The sequence below is a fragment of the Candoia aspera genome, chromosome 8 (genome assembly GCF_035149785.1).
Source record: "Candoia aspera isolate rCanAsp1 chromosome 8, rCanAsp1.hap2, whole genome shotgun sequence".
NCBI lineage: Eukaryota > Metazoa > Chordata > Lepidosauria > Squamata > Boidae > Candoia > Candoia aspera.
In genome coordinates this window covers 28,307,362-28,330,477 of record NC_086160.1, presented here as the reverse complement: position 1 = coordinate 28,330,477, position 23,116 = coordinate 28,307,362, and the positions used below count along the sequence as shown (strand labels likewise).

The 23,116-nt window shown below is 36.2% G+C and overlaps 1 protein-coding gene across 2 annotated transcripts in view; it reads left to right on the top strand.

Moving 5' to 3' along the window:
* GALNT7 (polypeptide N-acetylgalactosaminyltransferase 7) overlaps positions 1-23,116 on the top strand; it is a 39,645-nt gene that overhangs the window by 3,272 nt on the left and 13,257 nt on the right. The window contains exons 2-6 of one of the 2 annotated variants that reach the window (XM_063310680.1): positions 12,760-13,223; positions 19,738-19,904; positions 20,311-20,441; positions 20,666-20,745; positions 21,652-21,834. In XM_063310680.1, the coding sequence (XP_063166750.1) occupies positions 12,760-13,223; positions 19,738-19,904; positions 20,311-20,441; positions 20,666-20,745; positions 21,652-21,834 (1,025 nt within the window). Of the gene's footprint in view, positions 1-12,759; positions 13,224-19,737; positions 19,905-20,310; positions 20,442-20,665; positions 20,746-21,651; positions 21,835-21,987; positions 22,171-23,116 lie in introns of both variants that reach the window. The other variant, XM_063310679.1, reaches the window with a different exon arrangement.

The window sequence follows — 23,116 nt, the reverse complement described above, 5'->3', positions numbered from 1 at the left end:
ATATATTAGAATTTTTGCCCCTTGGCTTAAAAGAATTTTAAACAGATTGAATTCCTACAATAATGACATACAGTAATGATAATAATAAGACAATAATGAGCTCCACAAACTTATATTTTTAAAAATCTAAAATCTTGGAATATTAGGATGCCAGCAACACTGCAAGTTCCACAGCCTGTACTGATATGAACAGTTTTAAAATGTGTTAATGCAATTTATCTTCAGATAGAGAAATTAAGCAAGGAGGTAAATGCATATAAATTATTCTTTGATGTTAATTATGCATACACATTATTATTTGTTCATATACTGCTCCCAGATTGCTCCTGCCTGTTATGAAAAGCTGCTTCTTCAACAGCAAACAGCTTGGAGGACAGGGTTGAAGACATTTTCATATCACACATCTTAAATATGAACTTACTGGTTCTGGAAAAAGGCTCTAATCTGTATATGAAGACTATAGAAATAAAAGTTATATTGGTTTAGAACATGAATCTGTCCATCCAGTGCTATCTAATTTCCATGTCCACATTTGTTTGTTTCTTTATTTTTTAATTTATCAAGTTTATGGCAAGCGTAGATTCATTCCTATCACATGGTATGTGACCCTTCCAATTCAAAGAACAAGTGCCCCCAGAGGTGAGGCAGGTCCCTTAGCTCCCGGCCTTCTGGAAGAACTTGAAAACCTGGTTCTGCCGCCTTGTCTGTGGTGGGAGGGGCACCAGTTCTTCTTGGGGGTGGCTACTACCATAGATCTCTCCCCAGCGAATAAGATCTTTGCCTCTTGGATTTTATATCTATTTTCTCTTTATTTATTGGGTTGTGCTATTGTAATTTATATGCTTTTAAAAATTTTGATTTTATTGTAAACCGCCCAGAGTCCCCATTTTGGGAGAGATGGGTGGTAATAGAAAATTGAAAAATAAATAAATAGATAAATAAATAAAGTGACCTAACCTGAAATTCTGCATGTAAAACATGTGTACTTCCACTGAATCTCTTTCAAATAATCAAATAATCTCTTTCAAATATCCCTAGATAAGCAGCAGGGTATGTGTTTTGCATGTGAATTCATCCAAAATCTGTCACTGGTGTTTTCTTTCCTGAAGGGTAGTATAGAAGTAGAACTTCATGAATTCTCAACCCCAAAATAGTATGTACATCATTTTCTAGAGAAAATTACATGTCGTGTAAAATACTGTATTCTATGCCATTGTGCTTTTTGTCCTCTTCTGTACTATGGTAATTTGGCCATTAAAAGTAATTGGATCATTTATCACTTGAAAAGTGTCACAACACTTTAATGGAACTAGTGGCATAAAAAGGTAAGATTCTGAAGAAAACAATTACATCTGTTTTTTATGAAAATCAAAAATTGTAGACCATCAACATTGGAAAATGTGATTTTGGGTGATCTTTTCTGCTGTCTTCACTATGCTAAAGATAGCGCTGAAGAAAGAAATAGTGGAGATCAAAGCTTGAATTGCTATCATGCACCATAGCCTTCTGCTTTGTCTAATATAGGTGCTAAAAAAGCCACCCTGATTAATCATGAGCCTTCTAAAACAATTTGATGATGCTACAGAGAAACCTTTGGATTTCTATGAATAATCATAGAAATGATTTTTCTGTAGCATCTTCAAATAGTCTGTTTTAGAAGGCTCATGATTAATCAGGGTGGTGGAGTTCTTTTTAGCACCATGAATTAGACAAAGCAATCCCATGAAAAAGAATATAGCTAGACTGGTCTTTGTTGGATAATGCACAATGTGTTTAAATAAGCATTCAGTACAATACTGTTTTCTAAAAGTAATTGTTTATCAGTGAACGATCTGCTTTTGGAGCAGTGTGCCATGAAATTAGTTTGCAGTTATTTCACTGAAAAAAATAACATCCTCACCAATGTGTTGTACATAAGGGCAGAACATTGTGATACATGAGAGGTCCAATTCTAGCTATCTGGGGTAAAATTTCTGTTGATATAAGGAATATGAAGGAAGAGCAGTCCTCAAAAAGGCCATGAATCACAGCTTTTCAATACTATAGAGCTTGTGAAATCCTGGAACTCTGGATATCTTGACTGCAAAAGTCCTTCCTAAATTTGTATTGGCAGGACCTCACTCTGTGGACCCAGGCCAAGGAACTTTACACTGTGTGTACAATTATTAGGCAAGTGAGTATTTTGACCATATCATTTTTATGCATATTTTCCACCTCCAAGCTGTATAAACCTGAATGCTTATTGGATATAAGCATATCAGGTGATGTGTATTTGTGTAATGAGGGAGGGTGTGGCTTAAGGAGATCAACACCCTATATCAAGGTGTGCATAATTATTAGGCAGCTTCTTTTCCTCAGGCAAAATGGGCCAAAAAAGAGATTTAACTGACTCTGAAAAGTCAAAAATTGTAAATAGTCTTTCAGAGGGATGCAGCACTCTTGAAATTCTGAGATATTGGAGCATGACCACAGAACCATCAACCTGTTGCAAATAGTCAACAGGGTCACAAGAAACGTGTTGAGAAAAAAAGACGCAAATCAACTGCCGAAGATTTGAGAAGAATCGAACGTGAAGCTACCAGGAACCCATTATCCTCCAGTGCTGTCATATTCCAGAACAGCAACCTACCTGGAGTGACCAGGAGTACAAGGTGTTCAGTGCTGAGAGACATGGCCAAGGTAAGGAAGGCTGAAACTCGACCACCACTGAACAAGACATATAAGTTGAAACGGCAAGACTGGGCCAAAAAATATCTGAAGACAGATTTTTCAAAGGTTTTATGGACTGATGAGATGAGAGTGACTCTTGACAGACCAGATGGATGGGCCCGTGGCTGGATCAGTAACGGGCACAGAGCTCCACTTCAACTCAGAAGCCAGCAAGGTGGAGGTGGGGTACTGGTATGGGCTGGTATGATTAAAGATGAGTTAGTTGGACCTTTTCGGGTTGAAGATGGACTCAAAATCAACTTCCAAACCTACTGCTAGTTTTTAGAAGACACTTTCTTCAAGCAGTGGTACAGGAAAAAGTCTGCATCTTTCAAGAAGACCATGATGTTTCTGCAGGACAATGCTCCATCGCATGCATCGAAGTACTCCACTGCGTGGCTAGCCAGGAAAGGCCTCAAAGATGAAAGAATAATGACATGGCCCCCTTCCTCACCTGACCTAAACCTTATTGAGAACTTGTGGGCCCTTCTGAAACAGGAGATTTACAGTGAACGAAAACAGTACACCTCTCTGAACAGTGTCTGGGAGGCTGTGGTTGCTGCTGCACAAAAAGTTGGTCGTCAACAGATCAAGAAACTGACAGACTCCATGAATGGAAGGCTTATGACTGTTATTGCAAAGAAGGGTGGCTATATTGGTCACTGATTTTTTTGTTTGAAATGTCAGAAATGTTTATTTGTAACTTTTGAGTTGTTTGTTTATTGTTCTCACTTTAACAGATGAAAATAAACGAGTGAGATGGGGGAATTTTCGTTTTTCATTTAGTTGCATAATAATTCTGCACACTAATAGTTGCCCAGTAATTGTGCACACATAGATAAGCTCCTAAGAAAGCCAAAACCTCACTTTTACTTTCTTAAATATTCAGGTTTGAGGTTTATTAACATTTTGGATTGACCGAGAGCACTGTAGTTGTTCAATAATGAAATTTATCCTCACAAATACAACTTGCCTAATAATTGTGCATGCAGTGTACATAGTTTAGCTGTATTTAGAATCTTTATAAAACCAATCTGGATAATTCCAAATGAAAGATGTAATTGTCCATTATTACCAGCTTTTGTGTGATCTGCATTCACAAATAGGGAGTTCAAAAGAGGATTGTTGATTGCTCTAGTGGTTAAGGTGCTGGGCTAGAAACCAGGAGACTGAGAGTTCTAGTTCCGCCTTAGGCATGAAAGCCGGCTGGGTGACCTTGGGCCAGTCACTCTCTCTCAGCCCAACTCACCTCACAGGATTGTTGCTGTGGGGAAAAGAGGAGGAGGAGCAAGTATTCGGTATGTTCACTGCCTTGAGTTATTAATAAAAATAATAAAGGGATAGAAAATAAATAAAATAAAAATAAAAAATAAAGGTACTTTACTCATAGATAGCTTCATGTGGCACAGAGTGGTAGGCAGCAGTATTGCAACCGAAACTCTCCCCACAACCCGAGTTTGATCCCAATGGAAGCTGGAGTCTTGGGTAGCTGGCTCAGGTCGACTCAGCCTTCCATCCTTCCGAAGTTGGTAAAATGAGCACCCAGCTTGCTGGGGAAGGTGATGACTGGGGAAGGCAGTTGCAAACCACCCCGCTGTAGTTTGCCAAGAAAACGTCGCGAAAGCGGCATCCCCCCAAAGAGTCAGACATGGCTTGGTGCTTGCACAGGGAACCTTTCACCTTTCACACTTTATTCATAAAGGTGTTGCTAAGTTATGATATAAAGAAGGTTTGGGAGAAAACCTTATTATTTATTTTGTTTGTTCAGTTTATAAAGCTGCCCAATTCACATACCTTGCCTTCTCAGTGTAAATATTTGTTTATGTAAATAGATGGCATTTTTACAATTAGATAAAGTATAATTTCAACTGGAGCTTATGAGAACTATTAAGGTTGTTCAGGCTTGCATGGAAGAGAGAAAAATCATTTGTTCTTGGACTGAAGGGCAATCTGGCTGTGACAGCTGCCAGCCCCAGGTTGATTCAGCTGATCTGCCTTCTCCCTCACAGTTTCATATGTGTTCCTCTCAAAGTTGTGCACTCAGTGCAAGAGCATAACCATCCCAGATAGAAAGAATGAACCTTCTTTGGTCAAGGATTTGCTCTTGTGACATTAAGTTAGTATTAGAGTATATATTTCTGAAGGGCAGCTTTGATGAAGGCAGTAAAAGTAAGCATGTGGGAGAATTGTGTTTGAATTCCTTGCACCTTTTTCTAGTAAAGAAACAGCTATGTAGGTGCCTATTCATCTTTGGTACATTAATCCTTTTGCCTGAACTTTTTCCTATCTTCTCCATATCCTTCCAGCTTTCACTAGGTGGAAACAGAGCACAGGAATAAAATATTAACATAATTATTCCCCACTTTTCTTTTCCTCTGTTGTTTTGAAAAGTAAAAATAAATTGTCTGTTACAAAATAATTCCCATACAGCATCTAGTTTTATCCTCATCTGATTGACTGTCACTAGAAACAGTTTCTAGAGATGAGTCAAAATAAAATTGGTACTGAGTTTTTTGAAGGCAGTTGATATGTTATGAGAAGCTATTGTTGATGCTAATGAAAAGTCTTGTGGGCAGATTTACAATATTTACAAGTTGTACTAAGCTATATTTGAACTATGAGAATGCATGAATATACTATTGTTACAGAAATGAAGTATAGCATTATGAACAACTGCTAGGGCTTTTCTGGCTCTTCTCACTGCTGTCCTGGTGTTCCCCAAGCCCCAAGTATTCCTGATGATTGGATAAATATCCAGAACTATTTCGTATGGCACAAGAAGCACACCCAGAATTTACCAGTATTTTGTGTGTGTGTGCGTGCTAAAGTGTAGAGAGTAAAGATTACCTTGAAGGAGATATGCAAGATCTGTTACTAGGGTAATGAGAAATAAAAAATACTTTAAGTCCACAACAGGCAGATAATACTCATAAGCAGCTCAGTCTGATATCTCCCTAATTCACTGAACTGTAACAGGAGGAGGTACAACATAATAAGGCATGCAATATTCTGTTATTATAGGCACTTCCAATAGGGACTGTGGCACGAGCGTGGTCGGGTGCGGGAAAGGTGCTCTGGAGAGTGAAAGGGCGTGCAAGTGACTGCTGCAGCCCAGAGCAAGTGCGGCCAAGCCAGGGGTGGCCTCTGCTGGGGGTGGGAGGGCACACAAGCAGCTGCCACAGCCCAGAATGGGTGTGGGGTGGGCGCTTTGGAGGGCAGAAAAGCATACAAGTGGCTGCCGTAGTGCCGCACAAGCACAGCCGGTCTGGAGGGGGCTGCTGCTGGGGGCAGGAGGTTGCACAAACAGCTGCCATAGCGCAGCTAGGCTAGGGGTGGCTGCTGCCCAGGAGAGCAAGCAGTGGGCAAGTGGCAGGAGTGGGAGCAACTTATAGGAGCAATTTGCAACCTTCCCTGCTGGCTTCCCCAGTGACTCTGCTTGTGGGAAGCCAGCAGGGGAGTTCACAAATGGCGATCTCATGACTGTGGGACGCTACAAATGTAAGTGCAAGCCAATTGTTAAGCACCCAGGTAGCAATCATGTGACCCCAGGGGTGTTGGGAAGGCTGGAATTTTGAGGACTGGTTTTAAGTACCATTCATTCAGCGCCATCATAACTGAACAAGCTGTCCTAACAGCCAGGAACCACGCTGAGACAAGGAACTGGTCTCTAATGTTTTATTGCTTGTACATAACAGGAATCCTAACAAACTGAAGAAGCGTGGGAAAAACCCAGACATATAAACCCCAAAGGTTAAGGCGGTCCCGATCTGTGTCTCTTTGAATGGCTGCCCAATTCCTCAGTGCTATGCATGCACTTAACAGCCTGGATGGGAGCCCCCTGCTCGCCATCCTTACTCATGACACAAGCGCTTGTCAACCAATGACAACCTGTATGTGTATATGTTTGTAGCTGTAACAAATTTCATACATACACATAAAACTTGGCAGGTGAGACAGATGGAATAGACAAAAATAATTTCATTACTTTAAATAAAACAATGTGGAAAATAGAAAACACTCTCTAATATTATAACTTATTTCTATGCCATTGTTGCATTGTTTAATTTTTTCCCCAGTTGATTAGTACAACAAAATTAATATAGGTAAGCACTATAATTAACCAATTATAGGGTCCTGAGTTTTAGAGAGAGTGGCTTATTTCATGCCATACAACATAGGCAGGTTTGAACTAGGACAGATTTTCATGTGTTGGTAAAGTGCTAGTTCAAATTTCATTTCTGGAAGTTTTCTATCAGAATGGGTTCTATATGTACTGCTCTGCTAAGGGAGTAGGCTAATCTGGCTGATTCTACTTCAAAACACTCTTCTAAATAAATATTTTAATATGGAAAAATACAATTTTGATCCTGTTTCATACATTAAAATTTGCTAGCTCAATTCAGTAAATTTGTGACTCACTAATGTATGGAAAAGTTAACTAATGCTTTACTTTTGTATCGTGATGATTAGATATGCTTGGTTGTTAACTAAGTCATGGGTTTAATGTAATATATTTGCCCTGATAATTAGCATTTCCTAAAAACCATGGAATTGATATGCAACATTTGAGAATAGTTTTCTAGCTAGTTTACATTCTTGTAAGGTTTGACTATATTTTGAATATATAAGCATTTTTCAAGGATGTTGTGAACATCAAAACAAGTAAATTTTATTTGATGCTGAGAAAATTTAATAAATTAGCTATCACCAGGCTGTGGTTTATAAAGTGTTCATTTATGAAATATTTTGTACAATATTTTAAGATAGCAGAATATAAAATAATGAAATGCTTCCCAAAAGGCTTTTTGGTTTTTTGGGGGAGATTTGTCTATAAGTAATATCTCTTATTCTTCAGAGATTTCAGATAAAGATTGAAATTGAGTTTAGATATATTAAAATTGCTTTTAAATCAGTTGAATGTAAGATAAGACAGAAAGGAACTTTTGTTACTATTTTGTTTTTTACAGTGAGATTGAGTAGTACAACTGGGCCAAAACATTATTTCTAGCATAAGTAGAACTTACAGTACAGACATTGGGCAGCTTGTCTTTCCACATTTTATCAATGGAATTCTGCAGGAGTTGCAATTAGCTACTATATACAGGAGAGCCAGTTTGGTGTACTCATTAAGGCATCAGGCGAGAAACCAGGAAACTATGAGTTCTGGTCCCACCTTAGTCACAAAGCCAGCTCGGTGACCTTGAGCCAGTCACTCTTAGCCCTAGGAAGGAGGCAATGGCAAACCACTTCTGAAATCTTGCTAAGAAAACTGCAGGGACTTGTCCAGGCAGTCACCAGAAGTCAACACTGACTCAAAGGGACAAAGTAAGTACATACAGACTCAGGCTCAGGCTTTTAATATTATGTATAGTAGGACTGCATTTTGTTCCTGAATATGTTGTTTTAGTATAAATTGAAGAGGAATATTTTTGTCTTGAGTTAACATTTTTTAGTATAATAGAGCCAAGCAAAAAGGAACAAATACTGATCAAGCCATGTTGAATACAATACACGTAATTCTGAGAGTGTGCATAGAATGTTGCTGTTAGTGGTCTGTATAGAATAATACAAGACTACAGTATCGGGAGGATTAAGTAAAGTGGCATTTTCTTCATGTTTTGACAATTCACATAGCTTCAGCCCCCATGATCAATACATACATTGTAAATATTGTAGATTTTGTAAATTGTCACCCAAAACTCCTAGAAGGTAAAAGGTTACTATCTCTTCTTCAGGAACTTCAGAAAGAAGACGATATTCCAGTTTGAATTGTTATGAATAATGATTAGCTTGATTTGGCTGTTGTTTTGTTTGTTCCTTTGTTTATGGAAGAACTCGTTAAATATTAAAATTTATTACTTTTTCTTCCATGTGCAATGTATGTAAAACTGATAGATTTATACAACATTGCTCTTTGGTTATGGTTTTTCCACAGACTCTGCTGAACATATGAAATACTAATCTCTTTCGACCTCCTTCATATTATGGTCTAATAGAAAGTTTTTCTCTTGATGTATCTATATTTGCTCTGACAAGTGCATTGATCTGAAACATTTACAGCTTATTGCTGTAACTTTCTTAAAGTTACAGCAATAAGCTGTAAATGTTAAAATATTAATTATTTTATCTCATAAAAGTAAGCTCATTTTGTGGATAAAAAATCAAGAGCTTTTATAATCAAAATTTCATATGGAATAAGTCAGGACACCTCTATGAAACAATGTCACCCAGACCTTGGACCTGGGAAGTGTGCCTTCACTGTGATAATGCCTACCCTTTGGAAGACATTCCCCCCAAGATCCAAATGGCCCCATCCTTTTGAACTTTCACAAGGCCTTGAAAACCTGGGTTTCTCCCATTGGGCCAGATGAGCCTGTCCTGAAATTATTTTAGAATTGGAATATATTGTGGTTTGGCCTTTGTTACGCTGAATTGTGGTGTGTTTTGTTACTGATTCTTTTGTTGATGTTTTTAACCCTTTGTCAGCCTATTTTAATCCTATGTTGCAAATGGAGTCACCATTTGCTAGTTGAAGAGTCATATAAATAATTCAAATAAGCAAGCAAATAAATAAATCGTGCATCTGCTGGCTTCCAAGAGTTGACTAATAGTGGTGTTCAAAATGTTTAAAACATTTCAAGTCCAAAATGGGCTGTTCAAAATTCACTAGAAGGACCCAAATGTTGTTCCAAATACTCTGAAATATTCCAAGCTTGAAATGGCTCCATGAAATGGGCTGTTCCAAACAGTACATTTCCAAAACAGATGGAGCAGCATTGGAATATGTACTTCCCAAAGGTTAGAACAGCCTGTTTCGAATTTGCCTTGTACACTATCACAGTACTTTGGATTTGATTCCAAAAAGTTATTCTGAAGCAACTCTTTGAAACCATGATGCCTTCTCTCAGGATCATGCTGCTGACCTCTGCAGCACTTCGAAACATCTTTTTGGAATCAGATTCTAAGCCAGTGATGGCAAAACTATGACATGGGTGTCAGAGGTGACACACCATGACATTTTGGGTGACAAGCCGGCATTCACCAATGCCTAACAACAAGGGGCGTGCCTTGGCACGAAGGGGTGCCCTTGAGTAAAGCCAGCAAAAGCACGCCCCTTCTCCCAAAGGCGCCCTTCACATCAAGGCATGCCCCTTTGGGCCCCTTTGCGCAAATTGCAAGGGGCTTCTCCAGGAAGTAGCTTTGTGCAAAGGGGCAATAACAGTAATTATTATTCTTGCTGCCTCTTGCGCGAAGCTGGTTCCTGGGGAAGCCGCTTGCAATTTGCAAGCGGCTTCTGCAGGAACCAGCTTCACACAAGAGGGAGCAAGAATACAGCTGGCTGGAGCGGTAGAGGGCAGGGCAGCAAGGTCTCAGAGGTGGTGAGGGCGATTGCGGCTGGGACTGGGCTGGGGTGGCTGCGGCTTCCTGGGGTGTGGCAAGCAGCCCCAGAGCCACACAGTCCTGGAGCTGCTTGCCTCCCTACAAGGCAGGGTGCAGGGCGGCCAAAAGGGCAGAGTTGGGGATGGGGGGAGTTCCAGTGCCTTTTGTTCATTCAGTTTCTTTGGTAATTCAAACCACACCACACATGATTGGATTTGCAAGAATGGCAAGTGTTCAGTCATTTATGTATGTTTTGAGATTAATTAATCAAGGTCTGTTGATATGAAATGTATTTCAGTAGAAACAAATGGTAGGTCCATCTGTAAAGCCACAAATCTTAACCATGACTACAAGCAATAACCATGGACTTATACAGTATGAAGTTGATTTATTAAAATCTAATTCTGTCTTCAGTTTTCCATTATTGCTGTTACGGGTACTGTATTAAATAACTGGTTCTTTTCCCAGTTTTCATGAAGCTTATAGGCTGTCAAAATATATCTTGAAAAATATTTTTCACTTAAGACTAGAAAGCTTAAAACTGATATTTCAGTTTTTCTCCAAAAAAAGTAATCTTGTACAAATGGAAAAATAGTTTTGTAGTTGAATCCAGGTACAAAACGTATTAATTGAATGATTGTTTAATCAGTCCTCCTCTTATTTCTGAAATTTGGAAATATATCCTGCAATAATTACTATTTAAAGCATGGCAATAACATTTAGGATAAAGTTGTATATTAAATAGAATAAAGTAGTGGTGGTATTAAGTGGTTCCTTCTAGTAATTTTCACCTCCAGATTTAAAAATCTATTTTTACTAGGTGGGAAATATATGTTATTTGAGCTAGGAAATATAGTAATTATCAAAGATGTTGATATAAAATGTTATGTAAGCTAGGAAAAATACCTATTGGCCATTAATATTATAGAAAGTGGAATGAATTACCCAGAGAGGGCGGTGGGCTTCCTTTCACTAGATGTGTTTGAATAGAGCTAGTCAGCAATCTGTCTAGGATGCTTTAATTTTTTGGGACTCCCTCACAGTGCAAGATATAGAACCTGATGTCTTAAATGATCCCTTCTAATTGTATGGTTCTTTTTTTCCTATTCAGCCGTTGTATTAACATTGGAGAAAGGTTATTTTATGGTGTTACACTGTTGGAAGTAAAAAAAAAAAAAAATTAAAGTTTGAGAAATTTAAAGTAATCTCAGCATCAATACTGGATTATAAATGACTCACAATATCCCCATTCATTCCTCTTTAGATAGATAAAGTTATCAATGGTTCTTTGTGTTATAATGAATGTTTTTGGTGTCTGATGATGATATATTGTGAGGGATAAAAACTAAGATAATTGGTAAATGGTGAAAATATTCAACATACAAAGAGAGTAAACATAAGAAGTATAATGATTCTGATATTTCAGATTTTCAGAATTGACACATCATAGCAAGTGTGTGTTTTGTTTAGTTAAAATAAGTTTTGTTCAAGATACTGGTTTCCATAAAAAAAGCCACACAACTCAAAGGAATGTTATAAAAGAGAAAGATTCCTTCAAGTTGAGCTGTACTATTGATAACCTAATGGATATGACTGTGTAGTTTTCTTGGTAGCAGTGCAAGAATAGCTTTTCATTAATGCCCACATTTTTTTACTACATGGTGTAGCCTATAGGTCTGGGATTTCTTAGATATCTCCCATTCCAATACTAAACAGGTCCTGTGTTGCTTCCAAAGCTAGACACTGATAGTTATGTGCTGCCACCTGCTGAGACAAGGACTATCTTAAACACAAATATACATAAATTACATATCTAAATACAAATATTTAAGTAGTTGCTGTGGGATGAGGACTGGAGTGAAAACTTGCATCTTCCTGATTCCAAGCCTTCCATCAGACAACTTTCTAGGTAATGTTTAAACCCCCAACCAAAGTTTCTAATCCTTAAGATGTTTATGTATGCTTTATGTATTAAAAATATCACTTTCAGGATAAAAAAACGCAATACAGAGCTGAAGTACCATAAATGTATTTTTGGAAGACCTTTCTTTGTGTGTGTGTCTCTCTCTCCATCTTGGTATAATTCTAAAAATACTGCCTTCTACTGTAATATTATTTCACTATATGTTCCTCACCCATCCATGTGTCTAGTTTCTATCATTCATCATTTTGGATATGGTTGTAGAAATCAAACTGGTGCTATGTCTGGTAATATAAATAATGGCTTTGATAACTAAATATTCCTTCAATTATCCCAGTTTGGACAAATTATCCTGCTATAGTACCAAGACTCTAGAAAATAATATTACATTTGACGTTTCCTGTGATGTACAAATCTAGTGGCTTTCAGTTTCGTGCCTAAGGTGGTGACATTCGCTCTGCTTTAAAACCTGCATGAATAGATTTAAATGGTAGTCCTTCTGAATATCTACAACTTTGAGATTCGGCACAATTTTCTTCAATCTCATGATGACAAGTGGATTGTTATGGATGGCATTCACTGAAGATGTCTTCTGTTAAACATGTGGATTGGAGAACATAGTTCTGCTGACAGAAAATATTAAGATGCAGGTTCTAATAGCTAAATTGGCATTGAAGGGATGTGGAAAAATGAAATTGGAGCTGCAATCTAGTAATTTATTTTGTCTTATGTTGTTGTTTTTTGTATAGGATGACAAGGAAGCCATCAATCTAATGCCAAACTTCAGAGATAATGGTCTAATTCCAGGAAATGACAAATTCAAGCCAGTGTTACCGTGGCCTCATGTTGAAGGTGTGGAAGTAGACTTGGAATCAATTCGACGAAGGAATAAGGCCAAAAATGAGAGAATTCCTCATGCTGGAGGAAAGAATGATCAGCAAAATATTATGCAGAGACAGTATCTTACATTTAAGCCACAGACACATATCTACCATGACCCTGTATTGCGATCTGGAACTCTTGGTAATTTTGAACCCAAAGAACCTGAACCCCATGGAGTTGTTGGTGGTCCTGGTGAGGAAGCCAAGCCATATGTTTTAGGACCAGAATATAAAGAATCTGTTCAAGCCAGCATTAAAGAATTTGGGTTTAACATGGTAGCAAGTGATATGATCTCACTAGATCGGAGCATTAATGATTTACGTCAAGAAGAGTAAGTTCTTGTTCTGCTTCTATTTTATTCTTATTATTAAAGAGTAATATAATTTCAGTAAAACTGATGATACCATTATCATATTGTGTTTACTGTGAGTAAAGATGGAACAGTTTTGCAAGGCAGCATCCCTGAAAGTAGAAAAAAAAACAGAGTACTAAATATTTCCTACTACTTCTACTATTACTACTAATTTATTAAACTTGTACAACACCTGACTCTCAACAACTCTGGGAGCTCACAACAATTAAAGACATTACAATAAAATCAATAAAAGATAAAAGATAAGTATAAAAGATGGCAAATGCAACTGACCAGATAGAATGAAGTGGGAGTATCACCTTTCCTCGCCAAAGGCCTGGGTGAAGAGCCAGGTCTTTATGGCTCTTCCAGACAAGTAGGGGCCATCTGGATCTCAAATGTTAAATGGTGTGTGTGTGTGGGGGTGTGTAAGAGAGAGATAGATAAGTGATACAAAAGAAATAAATCTCTGTTTGTAATACATCAAACCAGACTCATATGTGAAGGAATTGAGAAACTTGCCTCAGTGTAGACAAAATCCAAAGTTCAGAAGCATATACAGTAATAAAATGATAAAAGCTTAAAAGAAAAAGAAATTGCTGTTAAATAGAACTTCCAGTTCAAAGAGTGAGGTTGACTGGAAGGTGTTTCAAGAGACACAATGTGTATTTTGAGCCTCTCTCCCTGTCTCCTTTCTCAGTTTTCTTTCTCCTCAAAATTTTAGCTTTTAGTGTTGTCCTTACTCATGACAAGTGTCTTTTTAATAAAACAGAGGGCAGTCTCTTTAATTCTCTTAGTTTACTACCACATATATGGTTTCTTTTTTAAAATTCTAATTTTTTGCCTGCCTGTTTCTCCTTTATAGACAGAACTGTTTAGATACGCTATTTCTTAGAGCTCACCAGATTGTGGTCCCATTTGCAATAGAACTTTAAAACATTCAGTAGCAAATTAAAAATTTAGAATTATTTTCCAAATACACTATACTTTAGATTTTTATACACAGCATTCTTTTATAAGTAAACAAAGGAATATATAATGACAAAATTTCAAGCGAAGGCTACACAACTATATTTGAATTCCTACACTGAGCAGAGAGTAGGACTTGATATCTAAATAATCCCTTCCAACTTTATTTACTTACTTACTTACTTACTATCTCGCCTTTATTATTTTTATAAATAACTCAAGGCGGCAAACAGCTAATACTCCTTCCTCTTCCTGTTTTCCCCACAACAACAATCCTGTGAGGTGGGTTGGGCTGAGAGAGAGGGGCGGGCCCAAAGTCACCCAGCTGGCTTTCACGCCTGGACTAGAACTCTCAGTCTCCTGGTTTATAGTCTGTTGCCTTAACCACTTGACCAAACTGGCTCTTCTCATTTTATGAAGTAACAAACTACACGTAAATAAAGTTTTAAAAATAAATATCACCTGTAGATTATTTTTTCCCAAATTTTCAATAGAACAATAAAATCTTTGCTTCAAATCCCTGGACATTATACAGTTTTAGTTACAATTTCAGAATTTATCTTTTCTCCCATCTCACTTTTATGTGATTTATTCCATGCCTAAAAACATACAATTTTATTATTTATCTTCCACCATACATTTACTCCAGATTTTGTTTAACAATTTTCTTCCTTCTCTATTATGCGATACAGGTATGTGCCTATGTATTTGTCATATTCAACATTTCCTTAAGTTGCTTTTTAACTAAAACAACCTAAAATATAATTTGGTTTTGACAGGTACACATACTAGTCTAGCAACAATAGATTTCCGAAGTGGTATTTAAAACTCATGTGACTCACAGTATTACATGCATAATTATAGTTATAATTTCAGTAAGAAAAAAAATTATCTATTCATAGTTCAATGTTTTCAAACTAGTATAATTTTACTAGAAAGCATGTAAATCATATGTTGAAATAATGAGACTGAAAATAGTGATCATGTCAGAGTACTACAAGTTATTTATTTAGCATAATACACATGCTAGCTTGCAAATGATGAGTAATCAATTGCTTTGGCTTAAGCCATGATTACATTAGATATAAATTTTTCATAACATGAAAAGAAGAATTGGCCTGTTCTTTTGCTAATTAAAAATAGTATATTGGGTCTTTTTAATAATTATTCAAAGCACTTTTACTTCATGTTTGTTAGGGATCAAGTCAAATCTTTATTATGCGGCAGTGTCATTAAAAAGAAGTAAAACAGATCTAAAAAATAATATAAAGAGTGAAAATGAAAATCTAAAAAATTTAAATGCTAGGAAATATAAAAGATATAGAATTGAAAAACAAAGTATATACAAAAACAGAGAATCAAAGGAAAGAGGTAGGAACATTACATGAGTGTAGGGGAGCATAATGAAGTTAGTATGTGGAAGATAATAACTATCAACTTGCAAAGCACCCTAATGTGGTAAACTAGATACTCACTAAATCTGTGGGTCAGCCTTCAAGGACAGCTGAGAGTCTTTGGGATCTGCTAATCTGTGTTGTATAAAGATCTTAATAACAATCTTGTTTCTGTATGCTTTCAGTCTAAAATATTGGCTTCCCTTTCATCTTACACTAGTCAGCTGGGAGCCTTAACATGAGAATTTCTTCATCTATATCATGAAGCCAAAGACAGGTAGCCTAAGCCTACAATTGTCGTCCTGTAGTGGAAGTTCTTTCTGTCTATATAAAGCTTTCAGACTATCAAAGCTTTTCCACTGGCAAACAACAGGAGATCCCTTCACTGATCAACCACCTGCTGTTGGAGTTTGGAACAGCAAAGGAAATAGCACTGCAATTAGCAGGAGGAGAGAGGAACTAGTAAAGCTTTGCTCCTTTCTCCTCATGCTGGTCGTGATATTCCTTTAGACAGTTGAAGAACAGTACGTTCTGACCTCATTCATTTGCCAGGAGATAGAAAGTTGCATCCTCTGTCTCTTACAAAGGGTATTATGGCATGGATGAAACCAGTTTGGTCATTTACATTAATCAGAAAAAGAACAGCTAAAGGATCTTGCTTAAACTTTTCAATTAAGAGCACCTATTAGAAATAAGACCCTCCAAACCCAGTTATCAGTCCAATATTTGTTTTTCATTTTCTCTAACATTTTATTTTTGTATTGTGACAGTTGAAATGTGTGGGCCTGTCTTGTCCTATAGTATAAACTGTTAGAAAATATTAGATGGTTCATCAGTATTCAGTAAACAATAGTAGCCTTAGAGGATGCTACTGCTGTAAGGAAGAAAGTAGGTAGAATCCATAAGGCTTATTAACAAAAAACAGGGAAGAATCTACTGTAACATGAAATTGTTACAATGTATGTTTTGTTGATGATACAGGTAGTCTTCGCTTAACAACTGCAATTGGGACCTGAATTTCAGTTGCTAAATGATGCAGTGGTTAAGCGAGACATCATTGACTGGGCCTGATTTTCGACCATTTTTATTGCGGTCATTAAGTGAATTGCGTTGTTCATTAAGTGAATCAATGGTTCCCTTTTGATTTGGCTTGTCAGAAGCCAGCTGGGAAGTTCACAAATTGTGATCACATGACACAGGACACTGCAACCGGTCATAAGTGCGAGCCAGTTGCCAAGCACCCAAATCATGATCACTTGACTGTGGGGGTGGCATGACAGTTGTAACTTTGAGGATGGATTGTAAGTAACTTTTTTTAGCCCTGTTGTATCTCTGAACTGTCATTAAATGAATGGTCATTAAGCAAGGACTATCTGTAATTCTATGCCATGTGTGTTACTTTATGACTTTAAGAATTGTTAGGGAATGATCAACTTAAATGTTTAACACATTTTTACTATCTTTTTTATAAAGCTGTCATAGTGTTGATGTGATTTATTAATGTGAGAATGACATCAACATTACTTTTTTATTGATGAAATTATGTTGTCCTTTTCTAAGTAGGTAAAATGAACAAAACAATCTTTATTATCCCTTAATGAAATATTTTATTAATAAAAGTCATTTGTAAACTTCTTGATTATACTATTGTTAGCAAGCCAAATTCTTTTCTGCAGTGTGCTTTTTATTATGACTGTGCAGTACTTTCAATTCAAAGGCAAAAATGTGCTTTGAAGTGTGTAGAAGCACAGTGTGCCACGGGTTTGCAGTTCCATAAAGCAGTTGTGTGATTCTGGCAAAAAAATGTTTGTCTGAGTCTATAACATTTGTAAAACCCATACCAAATTCTGTCTGCTGACCTGTGATTAAAAAAAACTTAAAACTTTACAGCTAGCAATATCGGAAAGTGGTCTGGGTACGTATGTATGTATGTAGTCTTGAGGATTTTTTTCCATCTCTCTCTCTCTCAGAATACAGTATGGAAGTCTGTGATACTTGACCACCTTCTGTGATTCAGTCTGGTTTGGGGTGCCATACCTGTTATAATACATAAATCCCACATAAACATAAATAGGAAGAAATATTTCAAATCCCTCTACTGCCACAAATTCAAAAATAGGCATTCAGAGATTTTCAGGGATGGTAGATTTGATCCTGAAGTAGGCTTGTGAGAAACTCTAAAATCGTGGAGGGCCGGGATAGACAGTATTATGCTAGATAAACAAATACTTTAAGTTGAGTTAAGGAAGTTTGTCTTCCTATGATAGAAATGTATTTTATTGGTATGTAAATTAGGTCCACTATTAAGGAGCTTGGCAAGTAGTGTAGAGCTTTTATTTGTTAAAAAAAATCCCTAAATTAGGATTGGCTATTGTATATAGATGAAAACATATGGAATCTTCCCTGTAGCAAATCAGTGTGATCTGTATGTAACAAAAAGGCACATCAGTAGAGCATTTGGTATGGCTTAAAAGTACCTCCCAATATGCAGACATCGAATGAAGATAAGAATATTGAATAGTGCACTGCCTTTGCTGTAGTAACTAAAGTATTCTTAAAATAGAATCTTTGTTCTCATAAAAGATTTAACAGTATGTGGCAGCAGGATGATTCTAGGTTTAATACAAAACATGCATGGCAGTGTAATTTATATCGCAACTAGCAAAATTAGTCAGTCTTAAATGTGAAATAGTTTCCAAGCACCCTTGCTCATTTTAGTATAATATTCATAAAAAGACAATTAGCAATGGCACTGAGACTTTTTATATATATATTTGTAGGCAGGGTGGTGATGGGAAAGTACAATAACATGCTTATTTTTTAAAAAAAGTTTGCTTGATGGTAGTTTACCTGCCACTAGATGTCACTGTTGTTCTATGGAATAGCAGTTGGGTTTTTATATTAAATTCTAACTGCTTGAGCACTTATTTTGATAAGTAGCAGCTATTTCAGTTTATTAACTGGGGATTTTATTTTAGAAAGGTATGCTTATGATTTATTTAAAAGGAAAAAAAAACTTGGCTGGTATAGATGTTAATCTTAATTCTTTTGCTTTAATACCCTATTTTTAAAATTCTGGATACTGTGAAGAATGGAGAGAAAGAATAAAAGTAAAATCAGTGTTTGTTTGCATTGTGTTAAACATTAAAATAAAAATCAGTGCACTGATAATATAATTTTTAAAAATGAACACATATAGAAGAGTAGAGTATTTGGGCTGAATTTTTATTCTGAATAATAAATGTGAACTTTCAGGCTTTTGAATTTGAAAGGCAGAATGTGCATATTTTTTCATTTATAAAAATAGTATTCATAAACAATATACATACACAGAGCAAATTTGGGTTTCTGCAGCACATATGTTGATGTTAAAACTACAAATCTTTTGAATAATAAGCTAGGAGTCAAGTCATTATTTGAGGGTAGCAATTTCCTGTCAAGATGCAGAAGTTGATAAGAGTTGTTTCTTGTAACACTTCTGAATTGAGTTAGAGATAGAAATATGTTAGTATGGAACTAAAACTGTGATAACTTCAGGTCAGTAAAACAAAGGCAAAGCTGAACTAGTTTGAAGTCCTTGATAATATGTTTGGCAGCTTCTATCTGACCTTGCCTTGGCTCATAAGGAAGGTCAGACCTAGTTAGAACTTGGCCATCAGAGAACACCAGAGCTGTAGGATAGACTAGGAAGGCAATGGCAAATCATTCCATATTATTGCCAAGAAAACAACAAGGATCTGTCCATACAATTACCAGTAGAACTTGACTGAAAGGAGACTTACTGTACATGGGCAGTTTTTTAAAATTTCAGTTGATTCACAATATGGTGATTAAATTAACTAATGTATAAATCTATGCTGTAAATAAAAACAAGTCTTTCCTTAATGGGATAAACTGCTTTACTGCTACAATGGGGGAAAAGGAAGCTTTGACCTATAGGTCATACGCAAGAGACATTATAAGTGTTCCCAATTGATGGATGTTACATTTTACAACTAGAACTGTTGTTCTGAATTTGTATATCTATACATTTTATTTTTTTATTGAATTAGTTTTACTGAAATTAGAATTTGGAAGTCTTGATCATAAATATTAATAAAAAATTAAAATAACAAAGTTGTCTGTTGCAGGTGCAAATACTGGCACTATGATGAAAACCTACTCACCTCCAGCGTTATCATTGTCTTCCATAATGAAGGGTGGTCTACACTCATGCGGACAGTTCACAGTGTAATTAAAAGAACTCCAAGAAAATATCTGGCTGAAATTGTTTTAATTGATGATTTTAGTAATAAAGGTAAATGCATTTAACATCAATATAATACTCAAGGCTGAGTATCATTATCCAGGAGACTTGAGGCAGCAGAAACACTGAGCTGATAACCAGCTGATTCTGTTCTTAATTAGATAGCAACTTCTAGTTGAAGAATATCGGGCTATTAATCTTTAGAAGTTGTAGAATGCTTGTCACTATAGATGCCTGTATGAATTTGTGTATTTTGCACCACACACAAAGATCATTTGGGTAGTTATCAATAAATATACCAAACTTACGTGATTAATTTGACATCCTTAATTTTTGGACAATGTAGATACTTAGTCAAATATATAATGTTTGTTTTTAATATAGATTTACTTTGTATTGTCAACTTAGCCTTAAATATTTACAACATGCATGGACACTTCTTTTTATTATTTGATAGAACACTTAAAAGAAAGACTAGAAGATTATATTAAGCAGTGGAATGGCCTTGTAAAGATTTTTCGAAATGAAAGGAGAGAAGGTTTAATTCAAGCTAGAAGCATTGGAGCCCAGAAGGCTAAACTTGGACAGGTAGAATACTGTTTGCTAAATAAAATCCTTCTTTCCATATAGTCTCAATTCTGCTATTAATGGATCTTGAACCACAATATTATAACCACAGTTCTTAATTGCAAATTTATATTTAGAAAACTCAAGTCAATATGTATTTTACAAGAAAATACAAATAATACACACACACACACACATAAAATATGATGTAAGTTGAAATCTCCTTTCTTCTTTGTTTTTTAAAGGTTTTAATTTACCTTGATGCCCACTGTGAGGTGGCGGTAAACTGGTATTCAGCACTAATAGCTCCTATATCTAAAGACAGGTAATAATTTGCTTATTTCTATCTCTCAGGAATCCTTTAAAGATTGTAATATTGTAATGTCCAAGACAGGTAATCATTTTTTATGGGTAATTTTCTAACACATTATCCCAGCTTCCTAAATAGTTGTTTGCAGGTTGGCTGATAAAACTTTGCTTTCCCCACAAGACTAATTTAGGAAAAGATAATTACATAAACAATTTTTATTTGAAGTATACTTAGAATTGTAAATAGTTTAAATTTCTGTTAATATCTAAAAACATTAATTGCATAGTTGATTTACTTGTAATGCAAACAGTTGGCAAATTAATGTCCATGTTTATACAAATGAAGGGTACTTTAAAATGAAGAGTAAAAATCTAAGAAAGCAGTCCTCAATGTGCAAAGCAGAATTGCATATAAATAGTCAGAAATAAAGGACGTTGTTTAAATTGCCTCCCTCCTTTTTAAATAATAAGGAGTTTGGGTTATTAAGGCAGGGCTCTAGTTTTGGTTTCACAGTGTTCCAGTATACATAAATGTATTTGTTAAAATAGTATATTTGCTAGTTTTAAATCAGACCTTTTTTTTTTAATTGTGGCATAGTTAAAAACTGGCAAAACCACTTGACAGTGCATTTAATAGAAGAATAATATTTTCTAAATGTAGAACATTGATTTACATCATTCCCTTTGACAATTTATTTTCAAGAATCTATACAGGAAGAGGTAAATGTGTTCTCAACAGTAATATGAATTCATTCTTTTAATTCATAAATTCTGCCCCTCACTTTCGTTTTGTAGGAAGAGTAGTATATATCTGTGCACTGTATTTATTCAGATGATATTAGAATAAGGCATCAAAGGTAGCAGGTAATCTATTGGATTAGACAGATTAACCTTGTCTCTTCCCCTTCCATAAATATTTCAGAACTACATGCACTGTGCCTCTAATAGATTACATAGATGGAAATGACTATTCCATTGAACCACAGCAAGGCGGGGATGAAGATGGCTTTGCCAGAGGGGCCTGGGACTGGAGCTTGCTATGGAAACGTATTCCATTAAGCCACAAGGAAAAAGCAAACAGAAACTATAAAACTGAGCCATATCGGTAAAGAATGCTGTTTTGTTCTACTGATTTTTGTTAATTCATGCTTACCTAAATCCTTTCATTTTTCCCCCTTTCTTTTCCATGAACCATGGTTCGTTTAAATGTGTCATATGCCTTCCTTCATCCTCACCATCATCATCCAAAATCCTGCAGAACCACATGTACTGTGCCGCTTATAGATGTCATAGATGGCAACACTTATAACATTGTACCCCAAGGGGGTGGTGACGAAGATGGGTTTGCTAGAGGAGCATGGGATTGGAGCATGCTCTGGAAGAGGGTTCCCTTGACCAAACGTGAGAAGGAAATGAGAAAGACAAAAACTGAGCCGTATCGGTAATCACTAAATGGCTTACACGTTTTTCCTTTTCTTACGGATGTACTGACCTATTAAATAATTGCATGATCTTAGTTCTTAAAAATAATGCTTTAAAAGAAGCCCTTTTTTTCACTAACTCTGGTTGAGCATTTCTAATATAACTAAATTATCCTCTTTTGCATTTCTCCATAGTATGCTTATCTATTCAGTTTTCTAAGCAAAATATGTAATACATAATTGCTGCTTCAGGTGTTTTACAAATTGCTTAGCATGTATGTTGGCGAATTGCACATTCTCCAGATTATTATCTCCTATTTCAGTGCATGGTTACTGTTCTTGTTGGCAGAACAGGCACCAACATGGGAAATAGGGCATGTGTAAGCTTGCTTCCCTTTTGACATCATGGGCCTGTTTCCAGTGTATTGTATTGCTTTATATATCATTTTATTTTGTATTGTATGTTTTAACAGATCTGAATGACACTCAGATTTGTTTCAGTTACTTGGTAGTTGTATGATAAAAATTATTCTGTGATGCTGTGCCGAGGGGGAAACCATAACAGAAAAAATTATAAATGCTTGCAACTGTTGCCCAATTTTTCCATTCAGTGCTGGGCCCTACCCCAAAAGAAGGAAGGCAAAACATGCAGCGCCAATATGTTTAACAAGTGACCCCTACAGGACAGTGCTGTGGCAGGAGAACACCTTGGCCAGACCACTCTCAAGCCTAAGGCTGGGCTGGGGTTAGGAGAAGAATTGAACTGACAAATTGAAGTATTATTAACACTGATGAGAACAAAATACATGATATTTCTATTTAGTGTAAATATTTTGATTCTGTTGATTTTTACAATTCTCTTTCATTTGCTTTCACCAATAAAATGGATATTCAAAAAGAAAATACATCTGCCTGGAAAGGAATGAGATTATTCTAATCTCCCTTTTTCCTGTCCCCAAATTAATA